At 41.3% G+C, this 22,674-nt stretch overlaps 2 protein-coding genes across 12 annotated transcripts in view; one reads left to right on the forward strand and one right to left on the reverse strand.

The window, feature by feature from the left end:
• Positions 1–12,763: 12,763 nt before the first annotated feature.
• On the forward strand, positions 12,764–21,120 carry LOC137589422 (HMG box-containing protein 1-like). Of its 8 annotated transcripts, none has more exons than XM_068307187.1 (14): positions 12,797–12,855; positions 14,000–14,213; positions 14,315–14,377; positions 14,846–14,953; positions 15,406–15,601; positions 15,737–15,857; positions 16,038–16,152; positions 16,294–16,400; positions 16,690–16,846; positions 16,932–17,076; positions 17,182–17,300; positions 17,401–17,575; positions 17,893–18,034; positions 18,123–21,120. In XM_068307187.1, the coding sequence occupies exons 3-14, from the start codon at positions 14,347–14,349 to the stop codon at positions 18,129–18,131; spliced, it is 1,425 nt and encodes a 474-aa protein (XP_068163288.1). In that variant the 5' UTR covers positions 12,797–12,855; positions 14,000–14,213; positions 14,315–14,346; the 3' UTR covers positions 18,132–21,120. The 8 variants fall into 8 exon arrangements, with proteins under 8 accessions (XP_068163285.1, XP_068163288.1, XP_068163287.1 ...); XM_068307186.1 differs by having other exon boundaries at positions 14,320–14,377; XM_068307188.1 differs by having other exon boundaries at positions 14,000–14,188.
• A 31-nt stretch (positions 21,121–21,151) lies between these two features.
• ptprz1b (protein tyrosine phosphatase receptor type Z1b) overlaps positions 21,152–22,674 on the reverse strand; it is a 35,156-nt gene continuing 33,633 nt past the window's right edge. For all 4 annotated transcript variants that reach the window (XM_068307183.1, XM_068307182.1, XM_068307181.1 and 1 more), the window contains 6 exons: positions 22,416–22,489; positions 22,207–22,335; positions 21,975–22,127; positions 21,746–21,888; positions 21,497–21,632; positions 21,152–21,317 (listed from right to left, as the gene is read on the reverse strand). In XM_068307183.1, coding sequence (XP_068163284.1) covers positions 21,174–21,317; positions 21,497–21,632; positions 21,746–21,888; positions 21,975–22,127; positions 22,207–22,335; positions 22,416–22,489 — 779 coding nt within the window. In that variant the 3' untranslated portion in view covers positions 21,152–21,173. The remainder of the gene's footprint in view (positions 21,318–21,496; positions 21,633–21,745; positions 21,889–21,974; positions 22,128–22,206; positions 22,336–22,415; positions 22,490–22,674) is intronic.

The raw sequence follows: 22,674 nt of genomic DNA on the forward strand, positions 1-22,674 counted from the left end.
TAAACGAAGGACCTTGCGTTGTTGTCAACCTTGTGTAAGGTGCCCAACTATTTGCCTGGAAGAAAAAAATATTTATCTATATTTTGTCGCTGGCCAAACTGTGAGGATTTAATTTCTCCATGACCCATTTTTTCATAAGGCCATACGTTGTATTAATGAACAGAAATTTCTTTTAAAAATGAGTTTTCTGACACATTCGTTCACGGGAAATTCAGGAAAATACCAATGTCTTCCTCTGACAGAAGCCTGACGTCAGGGCTTGTCATTCGCTGACCCTACTATGGTGACGCCACAGCCCGTGTTCTGCTTCTGATTGGTTGAATCTTTTATACGGCTTCGAGCAGAAATAATTTCTTTGTTGAGATAGTTCGGTCCGTCATCTTCGCTATTTCTTCTCCCTGCAGCCTCACACTTCATTCTCTTCTCTCATTCAAGTATAAATATTCTGTTTTACTTTGGTAAAAACAGACTGTTGCCAACGCATACCGCCACATCTCCTCCACCTGCTCCCTGCAGATCACAATGACATCTACCAACATCGTCCATGGGGATGCCATTCTAATTTCATCTGTCATCTGTTGGAAATTCCTTATCTGACCTCACCTCGACTTTAATGATCCAATTGGAGCCTCTCCTGTTCACACAAATAACAGCAAATGACACCTTACAAAGGGACAGAACACGCCCTTCAAAGCCTTCTAGCTGGCCTCACGTTGATCTGACATGTGCGTGTCCTGTGACTGTACACTCACTTCTGAGAAAGCTAGTTACAAGCGGTACTCATGGCTGATCGGCTCCGAGGGATGCTGCAAATTGTTCTGCTGGGAATTCCTTTTGTTTGCAAAAGATGGATTTGGTGTTTGGAGCCACACCAGATTTGTAAACTTAATTGTTTAACCAAGGCAGCAAAGAGACACCAAAGGACGACTGGACATTTGCAGGTACGGGGATTTTAAAAACTTTTGGGGGCACCAGAGTGGATTCACAGGTACGCAACTACATGGAACTTCTCTTTTCTTGCTGAGCATGATACAGACCTGCAATACCACCTGTCCATTAACAGAATGTTTACTGGGACATCTGGAAAAATACAAAATTACCTCATTCATTCTATTTCAAGCGTGATTGGAGAAGAGATCAAAACAGAAATCAAAATAGAGTTTTTTGTCACTGTAATGGTGGATGAGACAACAGATGTGGGTATGGCCACACAGCTCGCCATTGTCTTTGTCTACGTAACGGAGGAGCGTTTTGTCAAATATGAGGATGTATCTAGTGGCCAGTGAGCTGATGATATTGCTGCTCTTATTTTATTCTTTCTCGAGGAATATGAATGTTGTCTGGACGAAGTTGTGGCAGTGTTAAGATGGCGAAGCAGTGAGTTGTTCTGTGTAGTCGTGCACTACCGTTCGATCTACCACACTCACGGAAATTATTCATGGCAGAGTTAATTTTCATACCCGTCAACCCAGGAGTGCACTGAATCTTATGAAAACTTGTAATTTGCCGTTACGTATCTGTACATAATCTTACACAGTATTTGTAGCGTGGGCGCAGGATTAAAATAAAACATGGCATACAGAATGTTGGGAATTTATTCTTCCTCCAATTCCAAAGTATTATCATCTAAATAGTGATCTGTGCTGTAAATCAATGTAGCAGCTTTTGTCATTGCAATCACTTATTTTGATGGTGTCAGTTGAAAAAAATTTAAATCGCAGTTCATCTTCATCTGTAAATATTTTGTAGTTAGGTGAACAGTCCTTTCATCAGAGGGAATCTGGGCTATCCTAGAACTGTTGGTTGCTGCAAAATATCAGCCCAGTACTTGTCAATGTCTCTGTGTTCAACTGAAGTGGTCTCCATCAAGAAGAACTGGAAATCATCCCAGTCTTCCATTAACTTTCCCTAATCAATGTTTATGTCAAATGCATTGCTGAGTGATAAAACATGGCTGTAATCATGCATGCTTCCCAGGATGTAACACCACCAAATCAGTGCTTCATGATCATAGTCGTCTTGGTATGCTACGAGAATTCCTGGAAAAATATATATTCATTCTAAATGTTTATTTTAAAAAGCATTGTTTAAACACACACACACACACACACACACACACACACACACACACACACACACACACACACACACACACACACACACACACACACACACACACACACACACACACTCCTACATACATTAGAAAAGCATATGTTCATACTTTACTGTATATTGCAAACTGGTTAATTTAAAATGACCAAAGAAAAATGTCACTAATTTTAATTTTTTCATGAGAAAATATAAAAAGACGAACCACCGCCCCAGTCTGCCACTCTTTCAGTACTGTCCCAGACTTCCATGCAATGTTAAAAAGGCATGTCACCCATGACAGCCCCTCAACACCCTGGGCCTTCAGCATTTCAGGGGTTAACTCATCAACACCCAGGACTTTGCCGCCATGAAGTTGCTTAACCACTTCGGTGACGTTGCCCAGACAGATTGATTCAAGTCCCCCATCATCCTCCATCTCTATCTCTGAAACACAGGGCAGGTCAGTTGGGGTAGTTGAATTTAGGAGTTCCTCAGTGTTCTTTCAACCGAACGACAACCTCCTCAGTCGAGGTCAACAGTGTGCCTTCCTTGCTGTATACAGCTTGGATGGTCACCCGCTTCCCCCTCCTGAGGTGTCGGACAGTCCTCCAGAACAACTTTGGTGCCGTCCGAAAGTCCTTCTCCATGGCTTCTCGGAACTCTTCCCACACCCTTTGTTTTTTCCTCCAAGGCAAAACAAAGGGTGTGGCCAAGGCTGCAGTCCTTCTGGCCTGTTGGTACCCTGCAACTGTCTCAGGAGGCCCCAGGGACATTATGCCCCTGAAGGTCTCTTTCAGTCGGACGGCTTCTCTAATCACCAGGGTCCACCACGGAGTTCTAGGGTTATCACCCCTCGAGGCACCCAAGACCTTTAGACCACAGCCCTCAGCTGCAACTTCAGCAATGGAAGCTTTGACATCGACCATTCAGGTTTGATGTCCCCAGCCTCCAAATGGATGCAGGAGAAGCTCCTTCGGAGGTGGGAGTTGAAGGCCTGGCGGACATAGTCCTCCTCCACACATTCCCAGTTCACAAACACTACTCATTTGTGCTTACCAGGTCTATCCAAAGGTTTTCCCCACCAACGGACCCAACTCACCACCAGGTGGTGATCAGTTGACAGCTCTGCCCCTCCCTTTACCTGAGTGTCCAAAACACACGGTCGAAGGTCAGATGATACAATAACAAGATCTATCATTGACCTCCGACCCAGGGTGTTCTGGTATCAGGTATACTTGTAGCATCCTTGTGTTTGAACATGGTGTTAGTTATGGTCAAGTCATGAGGACAGAAATCCAACAACATAACGCGTCCATAATGATAATGGACAGGAGGATGGCTGCAAGATACAAAATTCATCAAAGTTAAACACAAAATATATTGTAACAACAAAGATTTACACCAATGCACACACATGTTATATACAAGCAAACATACAGGAAGTGGTTCAGTTTTCCTCAAGGAATAAGGGCCAGCAGAGGGTTGATGTATGATTCATGCTAGCCAGGAATGATGCTGGAGCTGCTTCAGAGAGGGACGCTGCTGAGGGTCCTCAGCCAGACACAGACGCAACACATTTTGGCAGTTTGGAGAGAAGTTCTGACCAATGCGGAGGCCTTTCTTCAAGAAGAGGCTTGTCTTAAAGTGTCCGTGCAGCATTTCGTAGAGAACCACTCCGATCTGCCACACAGTAACAGGCCTACTACAGTACTCTAAATTTGTGACCCACTCTGGTGGAGCCAAGCTAGGAGTTCCAGTATAGACACCTTCAACTGTATCCCCGTCATTAATGAACATGCTTAGACCAAAGTCAATTAGCCTCAAACGGGGAACATCAGTCCTGGTGTCAACCAAGATATTTTCCATTTTAATGTCTGCATGGAAAATCTTGTTGGCATCAAGTTCTCTAACAGCTTCAACCAGCTGCTTAAATAAGAGTCTGGCCTCCCCTTCCTCCAAGGTACCTCCTTTGGAATTCTTGTATTCACAGAGGTCAACTGCTGAAAATGGAAATTCCATGACGATGATGAGTTCCTCCTCTAGGTCATAGTAGTCCAGGAGGGAAATTGATGCAGACTTGCCAAACGATCCTCCTGCTTGTTGAGACATCTTCTTCATGAAGAGCACTTCAAGAGGAATCTTGCTCCTGTCCTCGTCTTTACGGAGAACTTTGGCCTGGGGAATGTGCTTGATTGCGACATGGAAACCATCTTCTTTCCTGTAACCAGCATACACAAATCCCTGGCCTCCACCACCGAGTTGGTGCAGTTGACAATATTTAGCCTCAAACTGAGCTTGACTGACTCCCTTGTCGTGCTCCTGTGTCTCTGCGGATTGACATTGAGACTCACGTCGCCTGGTATGGATTCTATCCATTAGGGATATTTTAAGTCCTGAAATGGAAGTCAGAAAACGCCCCTTTAGTACCTTCACTACCTGATCAAAATGGTTATGTGAACTAGCGCTTGAAGCTGACAGAGCAGGTTTGTCTTGTATTGTACTGAAGTGGTATTTTGAGGTACTTCTACTTCATGTTAGAAAGTAAGACAAACTTTTCACTGCTTTGCTTGAAAAAGTTCACATAAATTGTGATGATCCTGCTCGAGACAGTAGTGGACTAAATTTAAGAGACTTTACTTACTTGAAAATAAACCCGCCTGTTGTTCAGCCTCCTGAGTCTTTGCAAGGTCAACAAGGTGATGAGAGGTTGTGCTCTGATGAGGAGGCAGAGGTCGGCCGTCCTGAAGTTTGTCGTCAGCTCTGCGTCTTCGCAAACGCTTACGAACTGTCAGGAACATCACAAAGATCTCATTACTTTAAACTCTAAATTGTTCTAGATATTAATATACAGACACTGATTACAAAGACATATTAAAGCTCACCAATTTCAAATTTCATCATGCAATAACCTAAACATACCAAACATACATACAGTCTTAACCGTATTAACATAACCCTTTTATTCTGGTACAGAAAATGAACTACAGTTCCTGTAATTATAGCAAGTTATTAGATCTCTAATGTTGTTGAAAGTCATTGTGCTTATTGATTATGATTCAATTAACAGAAGTCCGCTGTGATAAAGAACTGAAAACAGTTCCTGATGCACCACTAATGTGTATTTTAAATCTTTTCAATGACATCAGAAACCACCCAGTTAGTACCTTCACTACCTTATCAAAATTGTTACTAGAACTTTTTTTTTTTAAATTAACTGTATTGATCCCCGTAAGGAAATTATTCATCCACTCTGTATTAGGTGGTTGCATATAAATATATATGGAAGTGGATTAAATTTCTTCACAGATGTCACTTACGTGAAAAAAATAAACCTGTTTGTTGTTCCGCCCTCTGCGTCTTTCTTTCGTCAAAAAGGTCATCAGAGGTCTTCCTCCATACAGCCTCCTGCGTCTTGGTGGCAGACACAGACTCAATCTCTTGGCTTGAGCCCTGCAAAGGCAGAAGTTGGGTCTCCTGAAGTTTGTCATCAGCTCTGCGTCTCCACAAACACTTGTGACCTGTCAGAGACATCATATAAATCTTACTCCTTTAAAGTCGAAATTGTTCTACACATTACCATACAGACATTGACTACAAAGATGAATAAAAGTTAATAAATTTGAAATTTATTTTGCAATAATCCAAAAATACCAAAAATTCAGAAAACAAACAACATAATCCTTTTTACTTTGGTACATAAAAAAAGTGAAGACAGTTCATGTGATTACAGCAAGTCAGATCTCTAATATTGTCTAAAGTCATTGTGCTTCTTATGATTTAAAATGGTTACCAGAACTACAGGTTTAAATTGATAGAGCAATTCGAGGTACTTCTACTTCATGTTAGAGAGGATCTTTTCGCTGCCTTGTTTGGAAAAGTTTATAAAAACTGTGATGATCCAGCTATAGACAGTAGTGGATTAAATTTCTTCAGAGACATCACTTACGTGAAAATAAACCTGTCTGTGGTTCAGCCTCCTGAGTCTTTGTGAAGTCAAAAAGGTCATCAGAGGTCGTCCTCCATGCAGCCTCCTTCGTCTTGGTGGCAAACGCTGTCTCACTCTCTTGGCTTGAGCCCTGGAAAGGCAGAGGTTGGCTCTCCTGAAGTTTGTCATCAGCTCTGCGTCTCCACAAACACTTATGACCTGTCAGAGACATCATAAAAATCTTACTCCTTTAAAGTCTAAATTGTTCTACACATTAACATACAGACATTGACTACAAAGACAAATAAAAGTTCATCAATTTCAGATTTCATTTTGTCAGTGGTGGGCAGTCAGGACCAGCTAGGCCTTCGCTGCCGGCCTTACATAACCAGAAATCATGATAATATTTATGCTAAAAGTTAATTATATTTTAATGCATTTTCCTTAAATAAATCTATTTAAATACAGTATATGTATAAATATATGTACATATACATTGGGATATAATACAGCATGGTCCAACACTGGGTCAGTGTTCTATTTTTAGGCTAAAGAGGTTTTATCCAATCAGAATTCAGGTAGGTTGTGTTGCCAGGTTGAATGAAATCTGTCCAGGGCCTTTAATCTAGATTGTAAGGGTCCCTGCACTGTGAGTGTACGCGCAAATATAGTTAATACACAGATGTGATAGCCTATCAGATCACAAGTTGCGACTCTAAGGCCTTCTAGCTGGCCTTGCGTTGTCCTGATACGTACGTGTCCTGTGATTGGATACTCACTTCAAATCTTCTTGTTTTTTTGCTCCATCAATGGCTGGAGGAAAAAACGAAGATTTGGTCGCCCGATCCCTAGCTAGCTAACTAGCTAACCTGTCCCAGGCTGCAAAAGACTTTGTGCACCATTTCCAGATAACTAGTTACAAGCGGTACTCATGGCTGACCGGCTCCGAGGGATGCTGCAAATTGTTCAGCTGGAAATGCCTTTTGTTTGCAAAGCATGGATTTGGTCTTTGGAGCCACACTGGACTTGAATTTTTTAATCAAGGCAGCAAAGAGACACCAAAGCACGACTGCACATTTGCTTTTAAAAACTTCTGGGGGCACAAAGAGTGGATTCGCAGCTCAAAGAAGAAGTACACAACTAAATGGAACTTCTTTATTTTCTTGCTGGGCATGACACAAATCAGCATTACCAGATGTTCTGGTAAACAGTGTTTACTGCCACCTAAAAGCGCTTTAAACAATAAGAGTGTGGGAAAAGGTAATACTGATAGAAGGTGGTTTAATTTTTTTACTGGGATGTTCTCCAGCACCCCTAAATCCGCGACAGCGGATGACGCGGATTTAGAAGATGAATAAATGAATGATTAATATTAATTTAATTATAGAACTAGAAGTTAAAGCTGAAAGAGCAAATTTGTCCTATGTATTGCGCTGAAGTGGAATTCTGAGGCATTTCTTCTTCATGTTAGAATGGAAGATGAACATTTTTACTGCGTTGTTTGCAAAAGTTTACATAAAAATGGTGATGATCCTCCCATAGACAGTGGTAGATTAAATCTCTTCAGAGACTCCACTTACGTGAAAATAAACTTGTTTCTTGTTCAGCCCTCTGACTCTTTGTCAACAAGTCAACGAGGCCATCAGAGGTGTTCCTCTGATGAAGAGTCAGAGGCTGGCTCTCCTGAAGTTTGTCATCAGCTCTACGTCTCCACAAACGCTTATGACCTGTCAGAGACATTACAAAAATCTCATTACTTTAAACTGTTCTACACATTAGTATACAGACACTGACTACAAAGAAATTAAAGTTCATTAATTTCAAGTTTCATTTTGCAGTAATCCAAACAGTTAACACCAATCATATACCAAATAGTTAAAAAATAAATAATCTCTTGCATCTTGTCAAGAAAATGAACTGAAGAAAGTTCCTGCGATTTCAGCAATCTATTAGATCTATAATGTTGTCTTGTCATTGAGCTTATTGATTATGATTCAAATAACTAAAGTTCTTCTTCTCTATTCGACTTTTCCCTTCGGGGGTCATTCCTCTTTGGGCATCCTGTCATAAGCTTTTTCCAAATCTACAAAAACACAGTGCAGCTCACTCTGGCCTTAGCAGTACTTCTCTATCAACATCCTCAAAGTAAATACTGCATCTGTAGTACTTTTTTTGGCCTAAAACCATGCTACTGCTCACAAATGCTCACTTCTGCCCATAGTCTAGCTTCAACTACTCTTTCCCATAACTTCAGTGTATGGCTCATCAGCTTTAATCCTCTGTAGTCACCACAACTCTACACATCTCCCTTGTTCTGAAAAATGGGCACCTCTGCATCATGTCAACCAACTCTCTACCTTCTCCTGTCACAGTTCCAACATTTAACATCCCTACTCTCAGTCTTATACTCTTGGCTTTCCTTTTCTCTCTTCCTACAAACACTTTTCTCCTCTCCTTCGACCAACAGCAGTCCAATTTCCACCAGCACCCTGTAGGTGAACAGCACTGATGACGGTCGTTTTTAACCCGATCCTCAACCGATCCGGTATGGAGGTCATAGGTTTTATTCGCATGTTTGATTTTACAAATGTTTTACATCGGATGCCCTTCCTAACACAACCCTCTGTATTTATCTGGGCTTGGGACCGGCACATTAAGACACTGTCTTGTGCCCTTTTGCAGCTACATTCTTTAAATAACTAAAGTTACCTCTGATAAATAATAGTTCCTGATGGACCACGTTAGTACCTTTACTACCTGATCAAAATGGTCACTAGAACTGAAGCTGACCGGGCAGATTTGTCTTATGTATTGTACTGAAGTGGAATTCTGAGTTACTTCCTCTTCATGTTAGAAAGGAATGAACTTTTCGCTGTGATAATCCTGCTATAGACAGTAGTAGATTAAATTTCTCCAGAGACGTCACTTACGTGAAAATAAACCTGCCTGTGGTTCAGCCTTCGGAGTCTTTGGAAGGTCATAAGAGCTCTTCCTCTGATGAGGCGGCAGAGGCCGGCGCTCCTGAAGTTTGTCGTCAGCTCTGCGCCTCCGCAAACGCCTATGACCTGTCAGAGACATCATACCAATCTCATTCAACTCCAAATTGTTCTACACATTAGCAAACAGACACTGACTACTAACACTATGTTGCTGGAAGTTTTCTGCTCCTGGTAGAGTCACACAAGTCAAACAAGTCTCAGGTGAAGGGCCAGACAAATGGTTTAGAAGACCCCATGAAAGAAACAAGGAGGGAAAAAAGTGACCCTAGGGGGAGGAAGCCCGGGGCCCACGTGTAGAGCCGGGCCTGGATTGACCGTTGACAATGACAGAGACACCTGGAGGGGCGTGGTTGAGAGGAATGGCCTCCCTGATCTAAGCACAAGCGGTGTCATGTTGTTGAACTTCTGTGTTAGTCATGGATTATCCATAACTAACAACATGTTCAAACACATGGATGGACGGACGTACGTACGGACGTACGGACGGACGGACGGACGTACGGACGGACGGACGGACAGACAGACAGACAGACAGACAGACAGACAGATAGATAGATGTGACCCGCGACAGCAGAAGTGGGTCCCATGATCCGCCATAAGTCACCTCTGATGAATAAGTAACAGTTCCTGATGCACATTAATGTGTGTTGTACGTCCTGTCATTGACATCAGAAAGCACCCAATTGGTACCTTCACCAGCTGATCAAAAAGGTAAATTTAAGCCATTTGGCTGAGGTCCGCTCACAAAAGTGTGAAGATCCTGCTATATACAGTAGTGAATTTAATTCGTTCAGACTTCACCTACATGAAAATAAACCTGTCTGATGTTCTGCCCTCTGAGTGTTTTTGGGGTCCAAGAGGTCATCAGAGCCCTTCCTCTGATAAGGAGGCAGAGGCTCCTGAAGGTTGTTGTGAGCTCTGCGTCTCCAAAATCGCTTATGACCTGTCAGAGACATCATACAAATCTCATTAAACTCCAAATTTTTCAACACATTAATTTAATTAATTTACAGATATTGATTTCATAGTGAAATTAAAGTTCACTCATTTCAAATTTCATTTTGCAATAATCCAAAAATAACAAACATACTTAAAACATAATAACATAACCCTTTTTACTCTGGTACAGAAAATGAACTGAAGACAATTCCTGTGATTACAGCCGGTTATTAGATCTCTAATGTTGTTTAAAGTCATTGTATTTTGTTTTTGATAATGTTTCAAATCTCTGAAGTCACCTATGACAAATAAGTTCCTGATACACCAAAGGTGAATTTTCTCTGTTGAACTATTTTCATTTGATAAAACAATGTGAATAAGTTTTCCACAGCTGGAATTAAATGTTAGTGGACTTACGTTTCATGACTGCAGATCGATGACAAAAACAACAAATCGTTCACAGCTTGGATTGCTGCTTGAATCCCAATGTGAGGGGTTATTAAATGAGTTAAAAGCTATGATGTTCTTTGATGTTGTTTGATGATGTTAGGACAAATGGCTAACCCGCTGATTCAGTGAAGAGACACAACTTTCCTCTTTGAACTACTTTTATTGCTTTTAAATTCTTATCAATGAACAAATTGGGAGGCTTTGAGGATCAAACTCTATGCCATCTTTCTGTCTGCGCTTCACAGCAAGAAGCTACTGGAACTCCTACCAAAATGCCATCTGGTCCACCAACACTTTTACCTTGGATTCGATCTTACACAGAACTCTAAGTGTCACTTGAAGGTCTTTATTCACTCATCTCTTTTTAGCCATGACACCATCAAACACAAATTTGTGCTTCATTTTCAAGCATGTGCACTTTTTTATGCAAACACAAATCATTGCCTGACATCCTTAAGATCACCCCTATGTAAAAGTTGTGTCATCAATTTGCTACCCTGGAGTGCAGTAAGTTATCTTGTACCTCTGTTGGAAACTAAAAATATTGCATTAAATTACGTACTCTTAATTGCCAAAAATAGATATTGTAGCGGCTAAGCCACGCTTGAGGCCATTGAGGGTTCCACTGCACTTGAATAATTGCCGCATTGACGTGCTTCCTTAAATAAAATCTGGCACGCCAACCTTTTGCTTTAAATGTTCCGTTTACAGTGCGCCCTCACGCATTTTAGATAGGCAGTCAATTGGCTGACGGGATCTGAAAGTGCGCTCCGTTCCGTGAGTCTCGGACTTCGTGAGACACAAAAACGCTTTAAACAGTCGATAAGAGTGTGGGAAAAGGTAATACAAAAAAGTACAGTAATCCCTCGCGTATTTGCGCTTCAAGATGCCCAGCTTCACTACATCGCAGATTTTTAGTAGGTGGTCACATGATACCCTAGGCGCAAGCCCACTGTATACCTCCATACAGTGAATGGATGTTTGGCTCCCTCCAGCCACTCTTCGAGAGTTAGTTTAACAGCCAAAAGTTCTCAGTTTCCAACATTGTAGTTCTCTCTGTGGGGGGAGAGACCCAATCTCAGAAGCATCCATCCCAATAAGAAACTGCAGCTCCATGGTTGAACTGGGTCAGAACTGGAGCTGTGGTGAAACGGCACTTGAGTTTGGATGTGTCAGCCCATGCTGTCCAGACGAAAGGCTGGGAGGTTAAAGTCAGGGTAGTGGGGGGGAGCAAACCCCACAGCAAACCCCACAAAACGCTCCAACTGCTTTTATGGGAGTGGGCCACTGTGGGAAACTGCCTCCACTTTAGCAGGATCCATCTTCACGTGTCCCCCAGCAATGACAAACCAAAAACAACACAGTGAAAACATGGAACTCACACTTCACAAACTTAACAAATTACCAATAGGTGTTGGAGTACCTGACGACCGTGCAGCAGAGAAACTGAAGATGTCGTTCAGGTAAACTTGGTGAATCCTTAGTTCCATGCATAGGGGGAAAAAGTGGAGTCCATTAATGGCAAGGGGGATGGAATTCTTGAATATTATGTTGTTTAATTCCCAAAAATCAATGCAGAGGCGGAGTGAGCTGTGCTTTTTACTGACAAAGCCTGCACCCACCGGCGACGATGATGGTCTGATGATGCCTGCAGCCAAGGAGTCCCAGATGTACTTCACCATCACAACCATCCCTATATCAAGAAGCCATTAAAGTTGTTCATGGTGTTCGTGAAGGACCAAAGGCCATACGTGGACCCTGACCTTCAGTGCAGAGGTGCTATGAATAAAGTTCTAAACACTTGAGGCACTCAAATTTGCAATACCATCTCATTTAAATTGAGAAACTTGTGTTTTTTTGTTTTTACAAAGTATTCAAATATATGCAAATGTAATTTTTTTCAGATTATAGAAATATTAAGGCAAGTCTCCATCCAACAAATCTAGTTTTTCATGTATTAAAAATAACAAAACTTTGCATGTCTCCAGTCATGTGTCAAACATCCTCAGCTGGCATTAAGTGCCAACTCAAACTATTAGTTCTACAATTCTTCTGCTTTGAGATCTTCTAGCTGCATTATTTATTCCCACATGCTGTGGGAATAAATAAATTACATCCATCCACTTCGACTCCTGAGCCATTTTCTGCCAACCGGCAGAACAGGTTGGTAGAAAAGCTTTATAGCTTAGCTTTCCTCTGGCCTCTTATAATTTTAACCCATTTTGACCTCAATGTTGCGGTGATAAGCATCAATTAAAAGGAACAAAAAGGCGTTTGACACACCAATTAAAATGAGGGAAACCAGTGATCGACATCATCTTGAGCCAATAGGATCGCAGAGGAGGTGGGCGTCTATCTGTCGCTTCCTCAAACAAGGAGACTGTTTTGGTGAGTTCGTCGAAGTTCATTGAAATCATTTATGGCTTTTGGAAGCGCTGAATCAGAGAAGTAATTTCACAGTTTGAGTGTTTATTACTTATATTTGACAAACGACTGAAATGTCGAGACTGACAGCGTTGACTTTTGTCCGCAGTGTTCGTCATTCTGAGCTCAGTCACTCTTCATTGTTGACGGCAGATGTTTTGTCTCTTTTGCGCAATAGATTGGCTCGGATATTTTAATGCATTTACTGTAATAATATTTCAAACCACTAATACCCATAATATAGTTTATAGTTTTCAGTATTTGCTGTTTCGTGACAATAAATTCCGCTCCTGTTGACGTTAGTCGTGTTTGTGTCTGATTAGCGCTCCTGACTGGTGTTGAGCTACTTCAGCTGTTTCCGCTCACTATTGAATGAATGGAGTTTCTGCGCATGCGTGTAAAATCGCGTAGTTTATAAACAACAGGGCGGGCAGACGGAATCCAGTATTTGTACATAAATAAGACACTTGAGCAGCCATCATTATTATTTTAATGGAGCACTTGGAATGTTTGTGTGAGGCTGCTGGAATGGGCAGCCAGCCAAGTGTCGCGTTATGTCACCGCGTCTCCTTATGTCACCTCAGACAGTTATAGCCTATACATTACAGCAGGAGGCTCCAGTGTCTCAGTTTGGGTTATAGGCTCTTCCTTATGGACATGTTGCCTACACTTGGAAGCATGTACTTTTCTTTTTTTTTTTTTAAACACAACTCCAGTCTGGAAAATGATTCACCTCCCTAAAAAGCATGACAGTAAGAAAAGTATTTCAGATCACATTGTTGTTGTGAAAGCATTACTCACCCAGAAGCACCAGGAATGTCTGCAGGGATTTTAAAGTACATGCGTCAAACTCGGGTTATTTTAATGAGGAAAAAGAAGTTGTAATCTTTACAAATTGAACTTTTCAGGTCAAAATATTGCAGGAACTTGACAGTTCAAGAAATTTTTAATGTAAATGTGGTAGTTGTTGTATTGAACTGCTTGAAGTACTGTTGCAGAACTGTATTGGTAACAGCTGATTTATAATATATTCTGCCATTTGACTGAAATGTAGGCCTGATTAACTTTTCTCCTTACTGTACATATTTTTGTGTTATGATTCACAGAAAATACTGCTAGGATTATAAAGTGACTGTAGGGTATGCATTTATTGAGCTATCTGTTTCAGTGAGGACATCATGGTTTGGGAGGTGGTGACCCCCCCCGGTACTGTCCAGGGATCCCAAACATCAAAATCTGGAAGAGCTGGAACCTCAGGATGAACATATAGGTTAAAAAAAAGAGGACTTTTCACAATAAAGCTTCAAAACTCTGAAGTAACTCCGGTGAAATCCTCAGAAGACAGCGGCAGGAGACAGTTATGAGAACATCAATCTCATTGGGTGAAATCAGTGGAATTTCTTTTGAACTACTGATTGCTAGACTCGTAACAGATAAATACAGGAAATACTCCAAATATAAAAGAATTTTTTTTTTTTTGCAGTACAGTAATCCCTCGCTTATTCGCACTTCAAGATGCACGGCTTCACTACATTACGGACTTTTAGTAAGTAGTCAAGTGATACTGTATTCGCATTCTATCCGACTCACGGTTCCTCCTGCGACTTTTCTTTAATACAAAAGTGCTTTAGACAGTCTATCAGAGTGTGGGAAAAGGTAATACAGATAGAAAGTGGTTTAAACGTTTAAATTACCGTAAATAATACGATAAACAGTTCTTGGCTATATCGCAGAATTTCGTTTTTTGCGGGTGGTTCTGGAACATGTTAACCGTGAGTAATGAGGGATTACTGTATTTCTATGTTTCTATGTATGTCCACCTTACCTCACTTGCTAATTTATAATATGCTATGCTATACAATATATCACCCAACCACACTACACTATTCTAGTCAGTGAATCTAATATGACAAAGTAGTATGAGCTATGTACAACTTTATGTTGTCCTGTCATAACTTAAATAACACAAACATGCTAAAAAAACGACGTAAGCATCCTGTTGTTCTTCTATTAGAAGTGATGATGGATGCAGATGGAGATCAAACTCATGACGTGCTCCGCTGTGAAGAACGCCTCCCCTCCTCACCTGGTTGGGCCACCAGCGACAGTCACATAGAATACGGTAAAACAACAGCATGGGGCAGGTTTTATCACAGTGGAGGAATGAATATCATAATGCTCCCTCATCTACCCATTAGATGAGGGAGTTATTGGTAGCTTCCTGTCGTTTTTGTCATAAGATCATCCTTTATTTGTCCCACAGTGGGGAAATTGGCATGATGACAGCAGCAGAGAAAACATGGTTCATTCACACCTCAGTAATTATAAACATATTAACAATTTACAACCACCAATGTACCAATTTACAACTACAAACTACACTGTTCATGTTTTCATCCCAGACTAAACTGTCGCCATAGCAAACAGATGATAAAAAAAATATTATTAACCAAGCAACCCTAATGAGCACAAAGCGCAACGAGGAGCCACCGTCTTTAAAACTGATGACAAAATACAGATCAGCTTCAGATTGTCAGACGTAATTTTTCTGCTTCTGCTACTTCCTACTCCTAGATGACCTTCCTGACCTGCAAGAGGTCCAGGATAAGGTGGAGACAGCAGGTCCTGCGGCGTACCAGGTGGACATGGGCTTGTCACATCAGGAACGTCACGTCAACACGCAACCTCCTGACACACTGTGGCTGACACAGCTGGCTCACATTGCCACAGGACCCCAAAGCCCTCTGGTCCAAGAGGCTCCTCACAGCAGGTGTGACTGCAATGTTTGTCTTCATTAAGATATATATTTTAAATTCAGTATTAAAGTGTGTCAAATTGTATTATCCCAACAAATCTCCATCAGGTATGCCTGCGCTCTTTGCAATCGGTGTCAATTTCATTTCAGCTCCCTTGTGGTCTTCAGCCCCAGCAGTAATCCACATTCCTATGCTCCGCCTGCCCCCCCTCTACCCAGCAGCACCTTGTTGTCCCCCGCTGGTCGTGGCAGAGAGCGCTGGTGCAACAGGGTAGAGCTCATGTTCAGCTGCTACCTCTGAAAACCATAAAGAGCCTCTTTTGTTATCTTGGACGTGTTTAAACGCCGTGTATCACTGAGAGGTGTTTAATGATGTTTGTTTGAAGCGCCTGCTTGTAGCTGCTTGTTTCTTGTGTATTCCTCAGTCAGGCTCTGCTTTATGTTTCCCCAGAAGAGCAGTGAATGTGGGTCTGCAGTGTCAACTCAATCTTCTCTGTCTGATGATGAAGAAGACATGGGCTGGAGCTTCTCGTGGCCGCCCACTGCCTGGCACTGCTTTCTCAAAGGTAGGAGAAGCTAGAAGACAATGCACAAGTTTTTGTCATCTGGTTTTTTTTTAAAAATTCTTGTCCATCTCTTGCCTTAATCACGCCGAAATTTGAGATTTATTTGAGTCTTATTTAAGAGGAACAATTCCATGTTACCAGGTACACTTTTACGCTTCTGCAATGGCTCTGACGCTGAGTGGCAGGATGGCGAGAATCTGGAATGTGCCGAAGATGACAATGATGAGGAGCAATCCATGTCTCTGAAGGTAGATAATAAAGTATGTGGTGGCATCTTGAGTTCACTTGTATGTTCGTTGTTGTGCTCTTTATTTAGTATTCCTGGTCATGGTGTGTTTAGTTCAGGGTTAATGTTCTTTGTACTAAAGCAGTTGCAGTAACATGGTATGTATTAAGGAGCAGTAAGTCTGAAGGTATTTCACTGCCAACGGTTGTCAGACAAACACAAAAGACAGAAAAAAATAAGTGATAACAAAAGCAAGGATCCACTGAAATAAATGTTGGCACACGTACCCATAAAACCCTTTTCTTTGGCAGAGTTATGGCTCTGAGGGTCTGCAGCTGGTGGAGCATTCAGACATTGTGTTGTCTGGTCAGGCTTTCCTACAGCTGACCTTTGACCCCGGGGTATTTGGACACACCCACTTAATGGCCCGGTGTCAGCTTGATCACCCGTTCTACGTCAAAAACAAAGGTCGGGGTGATGATGAGAGAACACGGTAACTCCTCAAAACAAGCTCACACTTGACTTCTTTACACGCTGTCTTGCTTTCTGCTAGGCTGGTCTTCGTTTCACCCTAGCCTGACTGTGGTGCATCATGGGATACCATGCTATGAAATGGAGGTGGGAAATGTGTGCCTCCCACCAGGACACAGAGATGCCAAACGCGCGGACGAATCACCAGTCTTTGACACATTCAGGAGGTGAAATGAGGAGCAAATAAAATATTCAGTACATTCGATATGCTGTTTTAAATCCACACGAGCTACTGCGTGTGAAACACCTCCTGTTGTATGTGTGTTCTTCAGTTATGACTTCACTCCTTTGGACTCGTCTGCTGTTTACGTGTTGAGTGGTATGGCCAGACGACGACGAGCCTCCCAATCCAGCGGGGGCGCTGTTTCTCCAACCAGAGATCCATCATCTGGTATTAACCTCCTCCACTGGTTCAGTCTTCTGCATTAATAAAGAGAAGCATGAAAACACTCAGCTTGAGAAGAAATACGTTGTTGATGTGTCCCATAAAGATCCTGCAGATGCCCGTTGTCCTGGTTACTCCCATGCTCATGGTCAAACACCCACCACAGCAGGAAGCATCAGGACCACGCCCCTCAAGTGCAAGCGGCCAATGAATGCCTTCATGCTCTTCGCCAAGAAGTTCAGGGTGGAGTACACACAGATGCACCCTGGGAAAGACAACAGGTGGGCGTGGACCCCGTTTTTTCATCCCTTTTCACTCTGAAGACATTTTTATTTGATTTTCTTTGCTGCCAGAGGCTAGCAGCTACTTTTTAAATTATTTAATGACGCCTCGTCCGTGTCACGCTTGCATCCAGTCTTACGACCAGTCTCATTCATATGTACAGATGTTGATTCAGCAATGTCAATTTTTCCACCACTATCTCAGATAAAAAAACAACAACACCACCTTCAGAAAGTTTATTCAGACTGTCTAAAAGTGTGTGTCTGTCTGTCTGTGTGTGTGTGTGTGTGTGTGTGTGTGTGTGTGTGTGTTGCAGAGCAATAAGTGTCCTCCTTGGTGAGTGCTGGAAGAAAATGCGATGTGAAGAGCGGCGGGTGTTCACCTTACAGGCCAAAGCTCTTGCAGATGAACAGAAAAGACTCAACCCAGATTGCTGGAAACGCAAACGAAGCAACTTGGTAAGAACACACACACACACACATACACACACACACCCATTGGTAAATGCTTTTACTCCTGTCTAATTTTTTTGTTTGTGTCCAACAGGAAAATTAAGGCTGCAGACAGGAAGTCAACAGTTGATGCAACCTGTGGGTGTAAACACACACAAATCCACATTCTGATGTAACTCAAAAGGACCTTTTGACACAACAGATGTTTTTTGTGTCCTCAAGGAAGGATTTGTTTTAGGTTTATTTTAAGAAGCTTCCAAAAAATCTTGTGACAGTAAAAAGAAAACTATTTTCCACCGAGTTTTATATAAGATTATGATGGTAATAAACAAAAGCCCGTGATTGTCTTCAGTTTCTCATTATACGCTTAAAACTGGTGGACGTTGCGGTGCTGTAGCTTTATGTGACAAGTAGAGAATGTAGCTATTTTTCCAGAATTATATATAAAGATTATACAAACACAAAGTATTTTAACTTTTCTTCTCATATCTGAAATACATTAAGTTATTTTAAAAAGGTATGCAATGAATTTTCTACCATATTATTTTAGTAAAAATTCAAGTCGGTGCAGTGGGTAGGGTCATGTTGGCAAAATGACAACACATATCCTTTAGATCTTCTGACTACATACTGAAGTTTATTAATGCATTAGATACACGTTATTGATGTGACTGCTGCAGTGTCAAATCTGGTGACACACATTTCTTGGTTTTAACTTAAATTTAAAGCTTTTATGTGTACATGTATTATTATGTGTATTTTGTGTATTGATTACTTTGTATTTACCATCATGTGGAGGAGACAATGAAATACAGTACATTATGATATAATTGAAACCATAACTTTGTAAGCACATGTGGGGGTTTTTTGTGCAGAAGAAAACTAAAGCATTTGGGTCTAAACAAGGACATTTTATTTTCTCTCAGAAAAAGAAATGAGTCAAATCATAAGCAAGGCGTTCTTCCTTTTGTTGTGTACACATTTCACCAGTTTATAGCTGGTGATGACCACAGAGTCCTTAAGCTATAATCAGACAGATATAAAGAGATAACAGTCCATTAAAACTATACACTTTATCAATATTCCCAGGCTAAAATTATCAAATCGAATCCACAGTTATATGTGTAAATGACTAGAAAATATTTTATAGTAAAATATAAAATTTATAGAGATACAGTATAAACATACAATAGTAATTTGACCTTCTTGTCCATTCAGGACTTTTTATACAGACAGTTTGGATAGTCCTCTTAGATCTGGTTTGAACACTGGTCCAGTAGCAGTAGTTGCAGTGGATGCAGTCGTGGGGGATGACATGGAAAACCTCAATCAAAAATGACAATCGAAACAGGAATTCAAAGAAATTACAGGGATGCAGTCACATGGTGAAAAATCTCACTCCAGTTTGTCACATCATGACATGACAGCATCGATGACACCTGTCTCAGTTGAATAATGTACTCATGCTCTTAATGATTGTATTGATTTGATTATTCTGTTACAGAAGTGATTAAAAAGGTTTTGAAATTTTTATTTTGCAAAAAAAATATCTTTTATAAATCCCAGTCTGCATATGTAAAAAAATATTTGAACGTACATACATGAAAGTAGCGAGCACAACAAGACTGTAAGAATTTTTTTTATTAAAAATAATTAATTTGGCACATTAGTCACACAGCTGTATCAAAACAAGTTAAGGGTGCAAGGAAATGACTTACAAAAGGCACAAGGTACCAGAGACCAGTGGAACACAATGTGAATAGAAAGTTATGAACAGAAAAGTCTCAGCAGTCTTTAGGCCACTGTAAAGGCCTTGGATGATTTATTCCACTTCACTATACGTGGTAGTTTACTCCCCAAGTCTGTCCAATACATTTCTATGTAATCTTCAGAAATCTTGCTTTATTTTTGTGTTCTCTGCTCGCCAATGTTTATTTCTGCTTTCCAGAATAATGACTGAATATACAATTTATGACAAAAGGTGAAAAATTACAATTTTAAAGATTTATATGAATTTAAGGTCGGTTTATGAATGAAAACATTTATCTGTCTCAAAACAAAAAAAATTCTAATGAAGTAGTGGAGAATTAATTTAACAGTAATTCTTCTTGATAGTTTTCATATTGATTCAGTTTTTAATTGACGCCCCCAAATACTTTTTGGCCATTTCTCATTCATTGTTGGGAAGACAGTGAAGCTCTTTTAGTACTTCCCAATATTTTGTAATAGTTACCTCCATTATTAACACTTAATTGACCAATGCTCATGAGACTTCATAACAGGAGTTATCAGATCTAAAATCATTTAGATCAATGTTTTTATCATTAAATGCTCTTGGGGTTTTCACTGAAGATTTACTATTGCAAAGATGATTCATTGCAATCATAACCAGTTGAATAAAATGTTAAATGTCCCCAGTCTTCCGTCTGCTTGGTTACACTTCTGCCAACCACAACTGGGAATTTTTAACAGCACATTATATACTGATTGCTGATCAGCATCAAAACAATAAAAAACTAGGTAGTGCTTGTTTATCTGCAGGCTTAGTGTGCTTATGATAAATATTAAGTGTGACGCTGGGAGAACAAAGGACATAATAAAATTAATTTTCCACTAACATGTCCATCTGAATTTAATTTTATAGTGATAATGTTCAGAGTACAATCTGGAAAGTGAACATGGGCCCAGTATTAAAAGAATCAATCGTTATCCATGCTTACTGTGTGTTCATTTCACCCACTGGGATGTCAAAGCTGGTTGGAAATGTGTTCCGTGTCGAGAGGATCTTGCAGCTTTGTCGTCTATACAGGCTCACACTGACAGTACGGTGTGTACAGGGCTGACTGAAATAACCCAGCTGTGTAAAAACATGTTTGGACGTCCCTGCTGTAAAACACAAGTGAAGCGTGTGGAGCTCCTGATAAAGAACTTCACTCCTCATTGAGGTGGAATTTTAGTGAAGGGAGTCAAAACCTACATTGGTTTGTATTCCCTAATATTTTACAGGATTATTACATTTCATTTCTTTTTATTTGATTGTTAAACACACTGGAACACTCTGTGTTCACATCTGGAGACTGCAGACAGACACGACCCTCTCAGCACATGTTGGGCTTACTGACAGTCGTGGTTACGTTAACGCGTTCTACATGAGGGACTCCAGGCTCTCAGCTATGGTAGTTTGTCCCAGTGGTACTGATCCGTTTGTCTCTGGACTCTGCAGGGCTTTCTGGTCCTCCTGGCTGCTCACCACACTGAGGACAGCGCGGTAAAGATACTGGTATTGCTCCTGTGAGGGGGAAACACACAGCTTCAGATACCCAACTATATTCTAAACGCCAGTGGCAGGCCGTGCATTTCACACCTAGGCCTTCAGTGATGTTCTTCTTAGTCAAACTTGCATAAATACATCCCGTAATACTGTAAGCAGCTCCCACCGCTCCCGCCGATGTAGCGTTCAGGACTTACTATATCATTAAAAACTCCAGGCCTCATGAGGTTGGTCATCCGTGCCACCTGGTAGACATCTACTGCTCCCTCCTCTGCAAGCTGATTGGACAGGGTGGCAAGGGCACAGAAAAGTCCCGATGAAGCCCCTCCCAACCTAAACACAAGGACGCACAAACACGCAAAAAGATTTAACCTGAGAAACCAGTATGTATGTGTGTGCGTGTGTGTATGTGTGTGTGTGTGCGTGTGTGTGTGTATGTTACTCACGGGTCGTGAATGACTGTAGGTGAGTCTGAAGGCCTGTTGAGCTCTCTGATTGTGTTGACCAAATCAAAACTGTTCCCAGTAGGGCTGTCTGGGTTTGGCCAGCAGGTGGCGCAATACTGCTGCACCTCCAACACCCTATCAGTCTGGGGGTGGGGGTGGGGGATTGGAAGGACAAACTGAGATAGGCTGAAGTAACAACACAAAAACGTCCCCTTTGTATGTCTTTTACCTGAGGAGACGTCAATATGAAGTTTTGCACCAGGAGTCTCTCCTCATTGGATAAACACACGTGTTCCTCCCCAGCGTGTGAGACAGTAAATCCCTCAAAGCTCATTGGTTGATCTTTACGGGGCCAGTAAACACAAGGTAGCCCCTCATCAGCCTGACATAAACGAGAAACGTTTGAGGGCGTTAACACAGTCATTCTGTAAATACAGAACGCGTGTGTGGATGTGTTGTACCTGACAGTATGTGTCTGACAGACAAACAACAGTGTGTGTGTGGTGTTCCCAGATCATTCTCCAGAAATCTGCCACTGTGCTGCGCAGAGGAGTCTGAGTCACGATGAACTCCTTACTCTGGTGATGCCCCTGTGGAAACATCAGTGAGACCAAACTGGTGTTAAAAGGGGCTTTAAAATAAAACCGTATCATAAAGTGTGTTTTCTCACCGTGACGTAGGAGGCGTTGATGTACCCTGTAGAATTTGTTCCTGAGACCGTCAGACACACTCTTGATCTTTCCACTATAATAACACAAAAGCACAAGTCAGTAACTTCACAAAAGAACACGGCATTATTCAGCCGTCTCTGGTTAGTCTTCATCAAACTAATAAGTTAGTCGATGCTGGTTTGGAGTTTAAAGTGCATTTGTTAGAACGTCTCATGGAATCACACACAGTGTTTGCACTAATTGCTATAAACTGTGGCA

Source organism: Antennarius striatus, chromosome 22 (genome assembly GCF_040054535.1).
Source record: "Antennarius striatus isolate MH-2024 chromosome 22, ASM4005453v1, whole genome shotgun sequence".
Taxonomy (NCBI): Eukaryota; Metazoa; Chordata; class Actinopteri; order Lophiiformes; family Antennariidae; genus Antennarius; species Antennarius striatus.

Bases quoted from the DNA above. Each gene is read 5' to 3' on its own strand.
- LOC137589422 (XM_068307184.1), top strand. From the start codon at position 14,347: ATGCACGGCTTCACTACATTACGGACTTTTA. The intron at 14,378-14,845 runs GTAAGTAGTCAA...TTCTTCTATTAG, and splicing joins CACTACATTACGGACTTTTA to AAGTGATGATGGATGCAGAT. The intron at 17,301-17,400 runs GTATTAACCTCC...TGTCCCATAAAG, and splicing joins AACCAGAGATCCATCATCTG to ATCCTGCAGATGCCCGTTGT.